This window comes from Schistocerca serialis, chromosome 6, assembly GCF_023864345.2.
Source record: "Schistocerca serialis cubense isolate TAMUIC-IGC-003099 chromosome 6, iqSchSeri2.2, whole genome shotgun sequence".
In the NCBI taxonomy this organism is placed as follows: domain Eukaryota; kingdom Metazoa; phylum Arthropoda; class Insecta; order Orthoptera; family Acrididae; genus Schistocerca; species Schistocerca serialis.
In genome coordinates, this window is record NC_064643.1 from 360996004 (window position 1) to 361015367 (window position 19364).

Sequence of the window (19364 nt, forward strand, 5' to 3'; positions counted from 1 at the left end):
GTAGTAAGGCCTCCTCAGTCCGTTTGAAAATGCATAGTGCCTTTCCCGAATAGAACAGTCGCTTTATCTTCAGAAACTTCGGTATAACGCCGATGGCTCTGCAACAAGACAGGAATGTGAGGAAACACAAAAGCTGCACTCTCTTCTTCTGGAGTCCTTCCAGGCGTCGCACTTCTCTTGACATCTCCTCCCCGTAGAGGCGTCTGATACTAAAATGTAGACTTCCACGGCTGGAAATATCATGTCCATTATAATTATCCGGGCTGTTATGCTGCGGTCAGTTGATGAATTCTGTGTCGATTCTCAACGTTTCGTCTCCAACTGCGGGAGACATCTTCAAGGGAGTCCGTAGAATTCATCATAACAATTGTCAATGACACAGTAGGCACAGGGCTGCATAAAAACTCCATCATTCTTCCTCTAAAACATCTATGGATTGCCAAACAAGTAGTTGTTGGTGTTGTACAACTGCCGCATCTACCTTCTTTTCATGACTGACTTTAAACCTGCACACACAAACATGTGACGCACAGTAGGTAGAATTTTACCATCCCACACTTGTATCTAGAATATTGTGTGTTCGAGACAGTAGAAGGCTGAGTGGTTCTAGAATTTACACAGAAATTCTTGACTCACTACACAAATTAACACTTCCTACAGCCTCATTGTCATGAATCTGGTTCTGTAAAACCTCACTTTACTCCTATTTCACTATCATTATCAGTGATGTTTAAACTCACAAAATTGTCTGCTACCTGGTCCCGAGTTTCTAATGGCACACTGGCGTGCTTACTATTACTCACCTTCTTCACACTTTGAATGAAAATGTCAGTCCACACGATAAAATTGTATGACTTCACACAGAATTTCTAGCATACACAAAAGAGAATAAACAATCAAAGTTGTTATCTCAATTGTCCATGTCAATTTAGTTTCACATCACAAACATCATTTCTTTTCTTATGTCCAGTTTTTAGTTATTGTCTCTTTAATCTAATTTTTTTTCTTAACGTATACTCTGAAGAGCCAAAGAAATTGCCTGCCTAGTATATGTAGGACCCCCGGAATCATGCAGAAGAGCCACAACGTGACATGGCATGGACTCAACTAATGTTTGAAGTAGTGCTAGAGAGAACTGGCACCATGAATTCTACAGGGCTGTCCATAAATCCATAAGAGTATGAATGGGTGGAGATCTCTTCTGAACAGCTCGCTGCAAGACATCCCAGATATATTCAATAATGTTCATGTCTGGGGAGTTTGGTGGTCAGCAGAAGTGTTTAAACTTAGAAGAGTGTTCCTGGAGCCATTCTGTAGCAAATCTGGACATGTGGGGTGTCACACTGTCCTGCTGGAATTGCCCAATCCATTGGAATGCACAATGTACATGAATGCATGCACAAATCAGACATGAAGCTTATGTATCTGTCACCTGTAAGGGTCATATGTAGACATATCAGGGGTCCCATATCACTAAAACTGCACATGCCCCACACCAGCTTGAAAAGTCTCCTGCTGACATTCATTTGATACAATTTGAAATGAGACTCGTCCGACCAGGCACCATGTTTCCAGTCATCAACAGTCCAGTGTCAGTGTTGATGAGCCGAGGCAAGGCATAAAGTTTTGTGTCACACAATCATCAAGAGTACACGAGTGGGTATTCAGTGCTGAAACCTCATACTGATGATGTTTCGCTGAATGTATGCTCGCTGACACTTATTGATGGCCCAGCAATGAAATCTGCAGCCATTTGTGGAAGGCTTGCACTTCTGTCATGTTGAATTATTCTCTCTAGTCTTTGTTGGTCCTTTTCTTGCAGGATCTTTTTCCAGCCACAGTGATGTTGGAGATTTGATGTTTCACTGGATTCCTGATATTCACAATACACTTGTGAAATGGTCATATGGGAAAATTCCCACTTCATCACTACCTTGGAGATGCTGTGTCCCATTGTTTGTGAGCTGACTACAACACCTTGTTCAAACTCATTTAAACAATGATAAGCTGCCATTTTAGCAGCAGTAACTGATGTAACAACTGCACCAGACACTTGTCGTCTTATATAGGTGTTGCTGACTGCAGCACTATATTCTGCCTGTTTACATATCTCTGTATATGAATATGCATGCCTATAATTTCTTTGGCACTTCAGTGTATGATGCCTCTCAAATCTCCATGCCAGTGCTTTCTTTTAAATTGTCCATTGTATCAGAATCCATTATTTCATAAATCAACCTAAAACTCACAATTTTGTTAGCAAAGCCTCATTAGGAGTGTAGCTGTAATGACAGGATACTTCATCTCAACTGAAATATTTCAGGGCATAACAATTAATTAGCAAATACTCTTCTTCATTCCTAAGCAGTCTCCGATACTGCAGTAACTGTAAAAGAATTCATGAATTATCTGCTCCACCAAAATTTGCTGCAACTTGCTGAGTTCTTGACAGTGTAGCTATTTATTTGGTAATGCTAAAAGAAATTTCAAGAAATTCATGTTGACAAAATGTCCTCTTTCAAATTTACATGTTTATTGCGCAATACTGTAACCAAACTGGTTCACAAAAACTGTCAGAAAACTGACAGACTCATGGCTGATTCGCCACTCCTTATACAGGGTTATTACAAATGATTGAAGCGATTTCACAGCTCTACAATAACTTTATTATTTGAGATATTTTCACAATGCTTTGCACACACATATAAAAACTCAAAAAGTTTTTTTAGGCATTCACAAATGTTCGATATGTGCCCCTTTTGTGATTCGGCAGACATCAAGCCGATAATCAAGTTCCTCCCACACTCGGCGCAGCATGTCCCCATCAATGAGTTCGAAAGCATTGTTGATACGAGCTCGCAGTTCTGGCACGTTTCTTGGTAGAGGAGGTTTAAACACTGAATCTTTCACATCACTATGCGTGAAACTTGCCCGCACGCGTTCAACCGTTTCTTCGCTCACTGCAGGCCGACCCGTTGATTTCCCCTTACAGAGGCATCCAGAAGCTTTAAACTGTGCATAACATCGCCGAATGGAGTTAGCAGTTGGTGGATCTTTGTTGAACTTCGTCCTGAAGTGTCGTTACACTGTTATGACTGACTGATGTGAGTGCATTTCAAGCACGACATACGCTTTCTCGGCTCCTGTCGCCATTTTGTCTCACTGCGCTCTCGAGCGCTCTGGTGGCAGAAACCTGAAGTGCGGCTTCAGCCGAACAAAACTTTATGAGTTTTTCTACGTATCTGTAGTTTGTCGTGACCATATGTCAATGAATGGAGCTACAGTGAATTTATGAAATCGCTTCAATCATTTGTAATAGCCCTGTATATACACTTCTAACGATTACTGCCTAAGTCATCCATTACTAGAAATAGAACATTTATGGATTACAATCGAAATCTTCCTACCGTACACAGACTGTTGCCATTCAGTTACACATTAATTCATTTATCTCACATTACAATGTAAAGTTTTACAATGCTTTTAGCTTTAAGTACTGAAATTCATAAAATGTGTTTGCTAACAATGTCTAACATAAATCTGCTTACATAATGAAGATTATAAGTTGAAAAATGTTCCTAAATATCTGTGAGTTTAGTAAACAAATACAAATGAATGCTACTTTCAGTCCTTACAAAAACTCTGTTACAATTACAAAATGAAAATTGTTTATGTTTTATGTTCAAATATTGATTAGTAACAGCAGAACCAACACAGATATATATGTAAGCTTGATAAATGTGGAATGAAATTATTGATAGAATATGAATTAGTATAATAAATTGAATTCTAAGTGATCGGATAATTGAAATAAGGTTGTTGTAAAATTTGTGTAAGCCTGTAGATGTGCCTGACATCTGAGGTCAACACTTCATGTCATACTTATCCTAATGATCATATATTGGCACGTTTCAAGATAAACGCTGCTACACAAAGAATTGTTGGAGTTGAATACATGTAAAATTAAGAGAAAGGGAGTCACACCCTTCATGTTGTTAATCAGTATTAATATATAGGCCTATATGTATAATGTTGACATATTAATTCTTCATTCTTCCCACTTTATGTAGGTTCCCTACACTTTCTCTAACTATATTTGTGTGAATGGGTGGGCGGGTCCTACAACAGTGCCATGTCAGTTACCTTTCTGATGTTTTCCTAGTGATTAAGTGATTTATCTTAAAAGATTTTAATGTGAGTTGTACATTGACTTCTGACTTCCTATATATTTTTCTAAGATAAATTATTGTAATGATTTTTTTAGTGCATGTTAAAAATTCAGAATTTAACACTATTACAATACTGACAAAGTCTGCATTCAAATCTACATTTATATGCAACGTGTGATTTGTGTCCTTCATAAAATCTGAGTAGAGTATTTTCATGTATCTGCCACATCAGTGACCTAAATGTAAATAACCGTAAGTTTTTGTCAAACTGATGTTTCTACCAGGGAACAATGAACTTAAAATGAAAGAACATGATTATTCCATTTAGCTAAGTATACATATTTTGTGATTTGGTTAGTTCCTTTAATATAGACTGCAACTAAACTTCAAAATAGACTTAGTGAATTTCTTCAGTAAATTTAATCCTGACTTAAGTGGAATAATTTACTTCATAGCTGACTGCATACAAATAGTATTCTAGTTGTAGGTGGTGATTTGTCCAATACAAATAAGCGGTGACTGATGTACATAAAGAAGTAATTTATTTAGTTTCATGGACTCTTTACAAAAGTTTATATCTATTAAAAAAGCCATCAAGTCTAATGTGTCAATTTATGACTGATAAGACATCCATTTGTCCCCTCAAGAACACTTCCAGTAGATCATTTATGGCGAAATTTTTAGAAAAAACAGATAAAACAGATATTGATGCTCAAACAACTGCACAATGAAGATGATATGTGTTTTTGATATCAAGTTGGCAGACATTTTCTGTATGGATTCAGTTCAAGGAAATGGTATCAGTGACAACATTGAAGACTAACAAAATATTGTTATATGTCTATTATTTATTTTTTAATGGACTCTGATCATTTGAATTTTTGTGTGTGGTGTTTACTGTGTTATTTTTTAATTTGGCTCCCACAATTTAAATTTATATGAAAGGCAACACGATATATATGTCAATAAGACTTTTTTATGCATATAAGTAATATTTAGTTGAAAGCTGAGCTTAAAATAAAACCATTTCACAAAGATAAATTAATAAAATCAAAAAGTATGTACATACATTTTTCTGTGCGAGTCTGAAACTGGGTGTGCACCACAAATAAGATCACCCATCAATAAACCAGTTGTACCTTTAGAATGGAGCAAATGCACAAGGCTTTCAATATTGATAAATGTGTTATCATCTGCTTTCATGATGTAATGAACAAATGGGCAGTTTTTAATAGTCCATTTCAGTAACATGACAGTTTTTAAAGTCAAGTTATAATATGTGTCCAAAAAGTCTTCTTGGATTATATCTTTGTGCAGAACACTCTCTTTTTCAACCTGCTCCTGGAATTAAATAATTATGTATCAGACTTTCTCTGTGAAATACTGTATTTTACAATAAAACAATTTGTTTTGAAAGCAGCTTGTACATCATTACTTGTCAACAAGTTGCACAGATCACTGAAAAATATTACTCAGGGTACATAAATCCTGTAAACTTAAAAAAATATTTATGTTCACCATTTAAAAGAATGAAAGTGCCTAACATCTCATCAACTTAAGCTCATTACAGATGGGGCATTGTTTGGATAACCAAAGATGAAGAAGGCAACAGGCTATGGCTGTTGAAAGAATCTGTCCAGAATTGTCTGTAGCAATGTAGGGGACTCACATAAAATCTAGCTGGATGGGGATTTGAACTCCACTCCTCACAAAAAAAGTAAAAAATCCCAACCACTGTGCCATTTTACTTGACTGTCATTTGGAACAATGAATTATTCATACATATGGCATCCACTGAAAGTAGTGAAATGAACTGTTCCAGGGAACAATAATCTGTGGGTGAAGGACTTTTATTGATCAAATATATAAAATAACAGAAAGGCAGCCACATACTTATAGAAGATTGGTGCATGACACAGAAACGAGTAACAGAAAACAGTTAACACTAGCTTTCAAGATATTGCTCTTTTACTAGTAAGAACACACATTCACAGACACAACCACACAGATACCCAAACATACAGCAAGTCTCAATGCCACTGTGAGCCTGTCCCTTTGGGTGCATGTGTGGTTGTGTGTACTCTTACTAGAAAATCAGCAAGAGCTTGAAAGCTAGTGCCAACTGTTTTCATTACATGTTTCTGTATGCCACACAGAAGTCCTCTATACGTAAGTGGTTGCCTTTCCCTTATTTTATCCATTTTTGCATCCAGAAATTTTTAATGGTTAGTTATACTACCCAAAGTTTGATTTCAAGGAACAAAACATTAAAACATTTCATTGTGAAATTCAGATATTGAAAATCACACAGATTGGCAATGAACTGGGATATAATGATATGTCAGTGTCAAGAATTCTCAGGAAGGAAGTTATAATGTTACTGTTGGTGGTGTGAGAACTGAATTATCTGGTAACATTAGAATTAAACCTGTTCTCACTAACTGCATTGAATGTTGTGCTTTTGTGTGTTGTTCAAGTTTATTTTATTGTTTGCTTTGTTTTTGAGACATTCTGTGAACATTCCATAAGAAGCTCATTATTTTCCCAAAGAGCGTTCTTCCACAAAAGAAGCCAAAGATCTGAAAGTGAAAAAACTACATAAATGTCACAATACCTGGACAAAGTAAAAGCCTTCACTGTGCTTACAAAGATTGCAGATGAAAATTTAAACTAAGAAAATTTTACTTGATACAGCTGTATCCATTCCACGACTTATCAACCAGACAAAGATCACTGGTATCTTAAAACCAGGCAAACCCAGCAACAAACCTCGAAGTTACCATCCTACTGCACTTCTGAATTTGATGTACAAATTCTTTGAGAGACTGCTGTATAACAGACTGTGTGTTGAGATATTTGGAAAGATTACAGTTGAACAGGACAGATTTTGACCAAACCATAGCTATGTAGATCAAGTGCTTCTATTGACAACTTGTATAGAAGCTGGCCTCCAGACACAACAAAAGACCTCTGCAGTATTTATTGATCTGTCTGCAACTTATGATACCATGTGGAGACTCTGTGTTGTTTGTCAGGTGCTCTAAGTAATACCCTGAAGAAGAACAGCACAACTTCTTAACACTATGCTGACTGACATACCATTTTAAATATTTATAGATAATGCCATTACTGACTAGGAGATCCTTAATAATGGCCTTTCCCAATGCACAGTCCTAGTTCCATACTACTTAGCTTATGTATTGCAGACACATGCTGATGACTTAGTGATAGTGACACAGTACAAACAAATCCAGGTCACTGAAGATGTATTAATTAAATATGTAAGTATAACTGGACATTTTAGTTTATGAGGAGTTCTGCCAAACCCTAAAAAAACTGAAACCACATGCTTTCATCTGAGTAATATCCTAGCCAGCCCATTAGAAACACCCAGGGAACCCTGCAGTTGTAGTTAACAGAAAGTTGACATTTAAATAGAATTTAACAGACTGCAGCTAAAATTAGCTCAAGGAACAATATTCTGCAAAAAGTATGTGGTATTACATGGGGTTCTGCAGATTTGACCATAGAATCATCTGCCATTGGGCTTGTCTTCTCAGCGGCATAATACTTCAGCCCTGCCTGGAAACAACAGCCACACACAGCTGACAGATTTGCAGTTAAAGAAAACGATGTGGACTGTTACTTGTGCAATAAAGTCCACTCCAGTATTCTGGGTACCAGCCTTGAGCTGCTTTCCACCATCTAACATGAGACGAAATCGCATCCTTCTAAGGGAATATAAGAAATTATGCAACAGTTAACAGCTGTCAATTTATGAGCACATACCTGTCATCTCAATCAACGGACCCACTCCTTAAATCCATTACTTAGATCAGCTAACAACCTACCAGACCATAACGTCAATTTCCATGAAGTTTGGATGCAAGAATGCTATAAGAACACTGCACGACATCTCCACAGCAGTCTACAAATCAGAAGCAAACCATGGGAACTTTATCTAACCATGTAGGACATACATAGAGTACACTCAACAGGATCCAGACCAACAATTGTAGATGTGCTGACCTATTATAGAGATGAGGAAAAGCTACCACTGTACAGATAACTTTCAGCTTTACAAGACAGACTGTCCTATGTAATGCATAAGGGTGCCCTAAAAATTTATACCTTGGAAACCTCTCAGACTTCTTGGGTATTACAGCAAAAGTGATCAATTATGTAAACATAACAACTAAAATAGCCAATCATTGACAATATAATTTAAATGGATAGTGCAAAAATCTACTCACTAAGCAGTGGCATGGAAGCACACACACAAAAGGGTTCAACTTTTACAAGCTTTCACAGCCAGTGGCTCCTTCTTCTGGCATAAGAGTTGAAGGGGAAGGAAGAGGGGTGAAAGAATATGACTGCAGAGGCTTAGGGAAAGGGGTACAGTTCCTAAAAGTAAACCTGAACCCCGAGTCAGGTGAGACTTACCGGATGGAATGAGAAGGAAAGACTGATTGTCGAGGACTGCACTAGACAAGATTTGAAAACCTGAGAGTTTATAGCTGGAAGTCAGGAAACATGCAAGACAAAGATTACTACTAAAACACCATGCATGAGTTAAGAAGAGTGCAAAGCTAAGTGCATTGTATGTAACAAAGGTGGGAGGGGGGATGGTGAAAAATAGACAGGCCAGAAAATAAAAGATGTAAAAACTAAAATAAAGAGAAGAAAGGAGTAGTTACTGTGAAGATACGCTGAGACAGAAGGAATTAAGATAAATTAAGGCCAGGTGGGTGGTGAGAACCAAACACATGCTGTAGTGCTAGTTCCCACTTGCGGAGTTCTGAGAAATTGAGGTCTGGGTGAAGAATCCAGATGGCGCATTTTGTGAAACAGGCACCAAGGTTATGACTTCCATGTTGTACAGAATGCTCTGCAACAGGATGTTGTGTGTTGCCTGTATACATCCTCTGCTTATGCCCATCCTGACTGATAACTGGGTTGTAGTAACGCCGATGTAAAAGGTCGAACAGTGTTTACATAACAGCTGGCATATGACATCTCTTGTTCCACAGGTGGCTCCCTGTTTGATAGTATATGTCTTGCCAGTCACAGGGCTGGAATAGGTGGTGGTAAGAGGGTGCTTGGAGGATGCTTTCCTGAGATCCATAAGCCTTCAGCCCCTGATTTGGTTTAGCAGGTTGACCTGCTAAAATTCCTGGAATCTCTAAATACCTTCTCCCAATTAAATTTCACATGGTCTCTGTGCTTATTGCATCATTGACTATTGTTACTAAAACTAGGACAGTTGAAAAAGCACTCTTGAAACCTCTTGACATAACCTTGCTATAGGCAAGACTTATTTTCTGATTCACGTTAAGAGAAGTTATGGTATCTAAGATAATTTTCTTTTAACTGTAACTGAATTTGGTTCTGACATTTGGGTGTACAAGAGACTTACAGGAAATTAAATATATATGGAAAGTGAGAGTTTTATTGTGTTGTTGTTGTTGTTGTTGTTGTGGTCTTCAGTCCCGAGACTGGTTTGATGCAGCTCTCCATGCTACTCTATCCTGTGCAAGCTTCTTCATCTCCCTGTACCTACTGCAACCTACATCCTTCTGAATCTGCTTAGTGTATTGATCTCTTGGTCTCCCTCTCCGATTTTTACCCTCCACGCTGCCCTCCAATGCTAAATTTGTGATCCCTTGATGCCTCAAAACATGTCCTACCAACCGATCCCTTCTTCTAGTCAAGTTGTGCCACAAACTTCTCTTCTCCCCAATCCTGTTCAATACCTCCTCATTAGTTACGTGATCTACCCACCTTATCTTCAGCATTCTTCTGTAGCACCACATTTCGAAAGCTTCTATTCTCTTCTTGTCCAAACTGATTATCGCCCATGTTTCACTTCCATACATGGCTACACTCCACACAAATACTGTCAGAAACGACTTCCTGACACTTAAAACTATATTCGATGTTAACAAATTTCTCTTCTTCAGAAACGATTTCCTTGCCATTGCCAGTCTACATTTTATATCTTCTCTACTTCGACCATCATCAGTTATTTTGCTCCCCAAATAGCAAAACTCCTTTACTACTTTAAGTGTCTCATTTCCTAATCTAATTCCCTCAGCATCACCCGATTTAATTTGACTACATTCCATTATCCTCGTTTTGCTTTTGTTGATGTTCATCTTAAATCCTCCTTTCAAGACACTGTCCATTCCGTTCAACTGCTCTTCCAAGTCCTTTGCTGTCTCTGACAGAATTACAATGTCATCGGCAAACCTCAAAGTTTTTACTTCTTCTCCATGAATTTTAATACCTACTCCGAATTTTTCTTTTGTTTCCTTTACTGCTTGCTCAATATACAGATTGAATAACATCGGGGAGAGGCTACAACCTTGTCTCACTCCCTTCCCAACCACTGCTTCCCTTTCATGCCCCTCGACTCTTATAACTGCCATCTGGTTTCTGTACAAATTGTAAATAGCCTTTCGGTCCCTGTATTTTACCCCTGCCACCTTCAGAATTTGAAAGAGAGTATTCCAGTTAACGTTGTCAAAAGCTTTCTCTAAGTCTACAAATGCTAGAAACGTAGGTTTGCCTTTTCTTAATCTTTCTTCTAAGATAAGTCGTAAGGTTAGTATTGCCTCACGTGTTCCAACATTTCTACGGAATCCAAACTGATCCTCCCCGAGGTCCGCTTCTACCAGTTTTTCCATTCGTCTGTAAAGAATTCGCGTTAGTATTTTGCAGCTGTGACTTATTAAATTGATAGTTCGGTAATTTTCATATCTGTCAACACCTGCTTTCTTTGGGATTGGAATTATTATATTCTTCTTGAAGTCTGTGGGTATTTTGCCTGTCTCATACATCTTGCGCACCAGATGGTAGAGTTTTGTCATAACTGGCCCTCCCAAGGCCATCAGTAGTTCCAATGGAATGTTGTCTATTCCCGGGGCCTTGTTTCGACTCAGGTCTTTCAGTGCTCTGTCAAACTCTTCACGCAGTATCTTATCTCCCATTTCATCTTCATCTACATCCTCTTCCATTTCCATAATATTGTCCTCAAGTACATCGCCCTTGTGTAAACCCTCTATATACTCCTTCCACCTTTCTGCCTTCCCTTCTTTGCTTAGAACTGGGTTGCCATCTGAGCTCTTGATATTCATACAAGCGGTTCTCTTCTCTCCAAAGGTCTCTTTAATTTTCCTGTGGGCAGTATCTATCTTACCCCTAGTGAGACAAGCCTCTACATCCTTACATTTGTACTCTAGCCATCCCTGCTTAGCCATTTTGCACTTCCTGTCAATCTCATTTTTGAGACGTTTGTATTCCTTTTTGCCTGCTTCATTTACTGCATTTTTATATTTTCTCCTTTCATCAATTAAATTCAATATTTCTTCTGTTACCCAAGGATTTCTATTAGCCCTTGTCTTTTTACCTACTTGATCCTCTGCTGCCTTCACTACTTCATCCCTCAGAGCTACCCATTCTTCTTCTACTGTATTTCTTTCCCCCATTCCTGTCAATTGTTCCCTTATGCTCCACCTGAAACTCTCTACAACCTCTGGTTCTTTCAGTTTAGCCAGGTCCCATCTCCTTAAATTCCCGCCTTTTTGCAGTTTCTTCAGTTTCAATCTGCAGTTCATAACCACTAGATTGTGGTCAGAATCCACATCTTCCCCTGGAAATGTCTTACAATTTAAAACCTGGTTCCTAAATCTCTGTCTTACCATTATGTAATCTATCTGATACCTTTTAGTATCTCCAGGATTCTTCCAGGTATACAACCTTCTTTCATGATTCTTGAACCAAGTGTTAGCTATTGTGTATGGAGGTTAAATACATCGTTAATTGACGAAAAGTAAAGTTGTTATGTCAGCTTATTTCATAAGTAGAAAGAGTCTAAAAATTCCAGTACCTAGCATTATTCTATGGAGAAGAAGTGAAGAGGGTTTCCAGCAGCCAGCTAGCCAGTAAGGAAGAGTAGCTGCAAGTTCCAAGTAAGTCACTTCGTAAAGAAATGGAAGGTGGTTTGGGGGAATAAATCAATACAACCCAGATCCACACTCACATTTTAAGTCATTAGAACATTAGAGTCCACCCTTAAGCTCTCAGGTTTTCAAATCTTATCTGGGTCAGTCCCCAACAATCAGTCTTTCCTTTTCATCCCGTCCAGTATGTCTCCCCTGACCCAGTGTTCTAGGTGACTTTTATGAACTGTACCCCTTTCTCTAAAACTCTGTAGTGATTTTCCTTCATCCCTCTTCCTCCCCCTTCAACTCTTCTGCCCGAAGAAGGAGCCACTGGCTTTGAAAGCTTGTAAAAGTTGTACCCTTTTGTGTGTGTGTTCCCCTGCCACTGCTTGGTGAGTAGATTTTTTATCTATCCATTTACAGTTATATAAACAATATCTCTTTAAATGTTTAAATTAAGTATACATTTTTTTCATATATCTAAAGTGATGTGTAACTGGCATATGACTACTACTACTACTACTACTACTACTAGTAGTAGTAGTAGTAATTATTATTACTATTACTGCTGATATGTGGAAAACTGCAGGTGGTGGAACAGTCAAGAAGATATATGGAGTCCTTCAAAAAGTCTGGGAAACAGGAGCTTTACCAGAAGATTAGAAAACAGCATTAATTCACCCAATCCACAGAAAAGGAGATAAAACTAACCCCAAAACCTATAGAGGAATTTCCCTTCTTCCAGCAATTTACATAATTCTTTCAAAGCGTTACAAAAAAGACTGGAAAGCCAGCTGGATCAGCTTCCCCTTCCATGTATTTTCCTATTTGAAAGTGCAATGTTTATAAAGAAATATACAATAACAAATCCTAGTATCCTTCCCAAAAATGAAAATGTTCATCATCATAATACCAGACAGAAAACTGACTTTCATGTAGTCCATACAAAAACCAGTTTGTGCCAAAAAGGAACATTACACCATGGAAAAATTATCTACAATAAATTGCCAAGAGAAATTAAAGTAAAGACGTGTAAAAAATTTTAAAGCAGCATTAAAAGAATATGTGTTGACACATTGCTTTTATAGCACGGAAGAGTTCCTCCAAAATCCTCGAGAGAGTAAGTGATGATTATGCAAATACTGTAACCATTAACACTGGCCTATAAATACATTCAGATGTAATTCTCAAGTTTTTAATGGGGTTCAAGTGTAAGTTGTATACTGACTTGCACAGTATATGAAGTAAAATTCTGTGAATGTAATTCTCAAGTGTACATGTCAATTCATAGTGTAGAAGAGTTCCTCAAAAATCCTTAGAGCTTAAGTGAGGATCATGCAAATATTGTAATCGTTAATATTGTCTTATACATGTATTCAGTTGTAAACGTTAAGTTTCTAATGTGATTTAATTATAACTTACACATTGACTTGCCCAGTATATGAAGTGTTGTAAAATTTTGTGAACATAATTTTCTAGTTTCTAAAGTGTTTTAATTATAAGATATACTTTGACCTGTCCAATATCTGATGTGCTGTACTGTACATGTAAGATTTACTGGACCAATAAATACAATACAATACAATGCAATATTAGGAGAGTACCAAGGGGGGTTCAAAACAGGATGATCCATTGTGGAACAAATTTTAAATCTGAAGCTTATAATTAGGTATAAAAGAATGAGAACCAAAAGTATTTACAAATCATTTGTAGACATAAAAAAACCATATGACTTGATCGATAGAGAAACATTATTCATCATCTTAAGTGTGTTTGGAGCTGACAAAAAATCAGTGGCAATCATAAAAGACACACAATCAATATGAACTGTAAAATTAAAATTTTAGGTGAAACTTCCAAGGCATTTGAGATCAAAAACAGTGTAAGACAAGGAGATGGACTGTCTGTACTGGTATTTAGTTGTGTGCTAGAAAGAGTAATCAGGGAATGGAAGAAAAGAATAGAACAAGAAGAAATTTAAAATATCATAATTGGGAGAAAAGGGGATAAACTGAGTCATGATAGCTTGGCTTTGGTAGATAATCTTGCCATCTTAGCTGAATCTATAGAAGATGCAATAACGCAGATAAATTTCCTACAAGAGGTAGCTTTAAGAAGTAGGCCTATGTATCTTTTCAAAAACCAGAGTATATGACAGATGTGAAGGAGGTACCAAAATACATGGAAACTGATTATAGATGAATGTAAATGCTATAAATTTAAATATCTAGGTGAAACAATGAAACCTAATGCTTTGTACAAAGAAGCTAACTTACTAAGAGCAAGAAAAGTGGAAGTGGCTCTGTTTCTAAACCAGAATGCCACTGTGCTTCAGACCACCTTTTATTAAATACAGCCAAACAATTTGGTGAAAGTATAATATAAATAATAACATCAACCCCAAGATGAGTATAATATAACTGTCTAGATAAAAAGTATGCTCAACAAGCAGCAAGAGGAGAAAAAACTGGGGAAAGTTAAGGAAATTTGTAAGATTTTGAAGCCAGTGGCACCTACTTCCAGCAGAGGTACTGAAAGGGTTGAAAGGAGGTTGAAGAAAATGCACTGGCATGGTATAGGAAATGGGAAGAGTTATGCAAAGTCACCGAGAACCCCAGCACAGTATAGACTTAACTGGACAGGCTGATAAGGAATGACTGATTGTTGTTGATAGTTGTAATGGGACATCCTCCTCTAGCATTACTTTTCCTCAACAGTAGTTGTCGATGCTAGTATTATTTTTCAAATTTTAAAGAGGTCAGTATAATCTCAGTTGCTTTTCTGAAAATTTTCATGTAATTTTATTCACAGTACATTATATTTCAAGCTAAAATTTATGAAAAGGAATTACTTTATAAAATATTTTAGTTTTGATGTTATAATCTATAAGAACTAATTCTGAATGTACAGTTAAAATTATTTTTCTTAGAAACATGTGAAATTAAGAATTATTTGCATACTTAAAATTTCTATTATTAATATCTCAATCCTGTACTGTTCACTATGTTTATTTTTGGACTCATTTATGAAATAATAACAGAAATTAAGAATGTAACGAAAGCTAGCAGGAATTCATTTGTTACGAAAAATTGTTAACCCTTAGAAATACTATTATTTCCAAAGAGTGTGGGAGTCATAAGTTTGCCTCTGATGTGATTGGACATATTTTTGTATAATAGATCTGAACAATGTAATTTCAGCTTTATTAATTTGAAAAATAAATACTGTGTGATATACTAAAATGTGAGAAAATCAGAGAAAAATATATTTACGTAAAAAATTCTGCAACAACAATCTTCCAATTTATTTAGTTCAAACCGACTATGAGGACCTGATGTTCGATTTTCAGCTTCAAGACTCAGACCCGTAAACAAGAAGAACTGGAACCATCTCAAGATAAGTAAACTTGAAAGTTTATTGTAATCTTCACTCCTCTCAAATCTTCATAAAAGACTTTGCTTATTAATTACTTGGACTGGGCATTGTTTAATGTGGACAATAGATGGAAGAAGGCAGTAAGAGGGAGATTATAGAGTGGTGGACAAGATTTGAAAACCTGAGAGTTTAAAAGTGGTAGATAGGGTTATAACAAAGGTTACCGACAGGCCATTGTGCAAAAGTTAATTAGGGCAGACAGATAAGCGCATTATACATAGTAGACAGGTGGAGGTGGCGGTGGGAAAAAAATTGACAGATCAGAAAATAAATGATATAGATAATTAAAATGGAGTTAAGAAATTGATAGTTATGGAAAAGGAATGCTAAAAACGAAACAAAAAATTAATGCAAAGTAATACATATTGGGGTGTGAGAACCCAAGACATGTAGTAATGCCAGTTACCAACTGTGCAGTTCTGAGAAACTGGTGTCTGTGGGAAAAGTCCAAATGCTACAGGCATTGAGGTCACAACTGTTATGTTGTAGAGGATGCTCTGGTCTAGAAAGACTCCCCTCCTATATTAAAGACACCAACCATTTCCGAGATTATCTGAAATCTGTGTCCATACCACTCCCCCCATACACCTTTCTTGTCATCATTGATGCCACCTCCCCTTACACCACTATTCCACATGAATAGTGTCTGTCTGCTACTGAACAATACCTCAACCAACACCCACCTGATTCCAAACCCATGACGTACTTACTAACAACTAATTTACCTTTGAGATGCAGACATACAAACAGATCACAGGCAGGGCAATGGGATCAGGGATGTCTCCTTCCTATGCCAACCATTTCATAGGTTGTTAGGAAGTGATTTTCCTGGGATCCCTAAGCTTTCAGTCCTTGGTTTGGTTGTCCCTGCCATGTGGACTTATGGTAAGGCTGACCAATTAAAATTTTTGGAATCTCTATACCAAATCCTCCCAATTAAATTTTGTATAGTGTTTTTCCAAATCCCATGTCACCTTCCTTGTTTTTTATCTCATCCTCACTGCTACACAACTCTACTCACATTAAACCTGTGAAGAAACAACAGTACTTACACTCTGACATTTTCCATCCTTTCCATGATAAATGCCCTCCCATATAGGCTTGGCATTCAAGGCAAATTTGTTTGTTCACATGCAGACTCTTTACAGCAGGCTGCCACCATTCTCACCACAGCCTTCACTGGTGATAATTAGTCCATCAGGCTAGTTCAAAAGCAGAATTCCTGGGCCATCCCACCAGATACTGGTACTACTGATCCCTCCAAAAAAACAGCTTAAGAGTACATCTCTTGTCACTCAATACTGTCCTGGTCTTGAAGGAATTAGTGAACTACTTGGACAAGGCAATGACTTCCTAAAAATCATGCCCTGAAAAGACGTCCATTCTGTCTGATTTTATGCTCCCCCCATCATTTCCCAATCTCGGCAGTATCCTGATGAGAGCCTGTGCTCCTTCTGCACCCATTTCCTTGCCTTATGGCTCCTACCCCTGTGACCACCACCATTGTAAGACTTGCCCTATCCACCCTCCTACCACTAGCTATACCATCCCTACAACCGGCAGCCTTCTGTATTGGTATGACTACCACAAAGTTATCAATTATGATAAATGGGCATATGTGCACTCTGGATCCTACCCCGTGGCACCAGTTTCTCAGAACTCTGCAAGTGGTAACTGACATTACAACATGATCTTGATCCTTGCCACCCACCTGGCCCTAATTTATGTAAACTTCTTCAGTCTTAGTATTTTTCTTTTCAGTAGCTATACCTTTCTTCCCTCTCTTTTAGGTTTCTACACCTTTTATTTTCTCACTGGTCTATTTTTTATCACCACCACCTCCACCTGTCTACCACATATATTGCACTAAGCTTTCAGCCCTTATTATCTCTTGCATAATGGTTTGCAGGTAATCTCTGTCTTGCTTTTTATACTATCTTCCATTTTTTAAGCTTTCAGGTTTACAAATCTCATCTGCTGCAGTCTTCATCAGTCAGCCTTTCCTTCTCATCCTGTCTGGCAAATCTCCTTCAACCTGGAGCTCTGGGTGACTTTTCCATAACTCTTCCCATTTCATAAACCTTGCTGATCCCATTCCTTCATCCTTCTTCCTAGCCCTTCAACACTTCTGCCAGAAGAAGGAGCCACTAGCTCTAAAAGCTTGCACATTTAGTTAACTTTTATATATGTTTTCTGCTCTTGCTGCTTGGTGAATAGATTTTTGATCCATCCAATATAATTATGTTGTTGTTGTTGTGGTCTTCAGTCCGGAGACTGGTTTGATGCAGCTCTCCATGCTACTCTATCCTGTGCAAGCCTCTTCATCTCCCGGTACCTATTGCAGCCTACATCCTTCTGAATCTGCTTAGTGTATTCATCTCTTGGTCTCCCTCTACGATTTTTACCCTCCACACTGCCCTCCAATACTAAATTGGTGATCCCTTGATGCCTCAGAACATGTCCTACCAACCGATCCCTTCTTCTAGTCAAGTTGTGCCACAAACTCCTCTTCTCCCCAATTCTATTCAATACCTCCTCATTATTTATGTGATCTACCCATCTAATCTTCAGCATTTTTCTGTAGCACCACATTTCGAAAGCTTCTTTCTCTTCTTGTCTAAACTATTTATCATCCACGTTTCACTTCCATACATGGCTACACTCCATACAAACACTTTCAAAAACGACTTCCCGACACTTAAATCTATACCCAATGTTAACAAATTTCTCTTCTTCAGAAATGCTTTCCTTGCCATTGCCAGTCTACATTTTATATCTTCTCTACTTCGACCATCATCAGTTATTTTGCTTCCCAAATAGCAAAACTCCTTTACTACTTTAAGTGCCTCATTTCCTAATCTAATTCCCACAGCATCACCCGACTTAATTCAACTACATTCCATTATCCTCGTTTTGCTTTTGTTGATGTTCATCTTATACCCTCCTTTCAAGACACTGTCCATTCTGTTCAACTGCTCTTCCAAGTCCATTGCTGTCTCTGACAGAATTACAATGTCATCGGTGAACCTCAAGGTTTTTTTTTCTTCTCCATGGATTTTAATACCTACTCCGAACTTTTCTTTCGTTTCCTTTACTGCTTGCTCAATATACAGCAACGGGGAGAGGCTACAACCCTGTCTCACTCCCTTCCCAACCACTGCTTCCCTTTCATGTCCCTCGACTCTTATAACTGCCATCTGGTTTCTGTACAAATTGTAAATAGCCTTTTGCTCCCTGTATTTTACCCCTGCCACCTTTAGAATTTGAAAGAAAGTATTCCAGTCAACATTGTCAAAAGCTTTCTCTAAGTCTACAAATGCTAGAAACGTAGGTTTGCCTTTCCTTAATCTTTCTTCTAAGATAAGTCGTAGGGACAGTATTATCTCACGTGTTTCAACATTTCTACGGAATCCAAACTGATCTTCCCCAACGTCGGCTTCTACCAGTTTTTCCATTTGTCTGTACAGAATTCGAGTTAGTATTTTGCAGCTGTGACTTATTAAACTGATAGTTTTGCAGTTTTCACATCTGTCAACACCTGCTTTCTTTGGGATTGAAATTATTATATTCTTCTTGAAGTCTGAGGGAATTTCGCCTGTCTCATACATCTTGCTCACCAGATGGTAGAGTTTTGTCAGGACTGGCTCTCCCACGGCCGTCAGTAGTTCCAATGGAATATTGTCTACTCCGGGGGCCTTCTTTCGACTCAGGTCTTTCAGTGCTCTGTCAAACTCTTCACGCAGTATCATATCTCCCATTTCATCTTCATCTACATCCTCTTCCATTTCCATAATATTGTCCTCAAGTACATCGCCCT

The 19364-nt window shown here is 37.8% G+C and overlaps 1 protein-coding gene across 1 annotated transcript in view; it reads right to left on the reverse strand.

Moving 5' to 3' along the window:
* Nucleotides 1-19364, reverse strand: part of LOC126484871 (beta-1,3-galactosyltransferase 1-like) — a 72457-nt gene that overhangs the window by 39790 nt on the left and 13303 nt on the right. The window contains exon 4 of the mRNA XM_050108466.1: nucleotides 5239-5510. Coding sequence (XP_049964423.1) covers nucleotides 5239-5510 — 272 coding nt within the window. The remainder of the gene's footprint in view (nucleotides 1-5238; nucleotides 5511-19364) is intronic.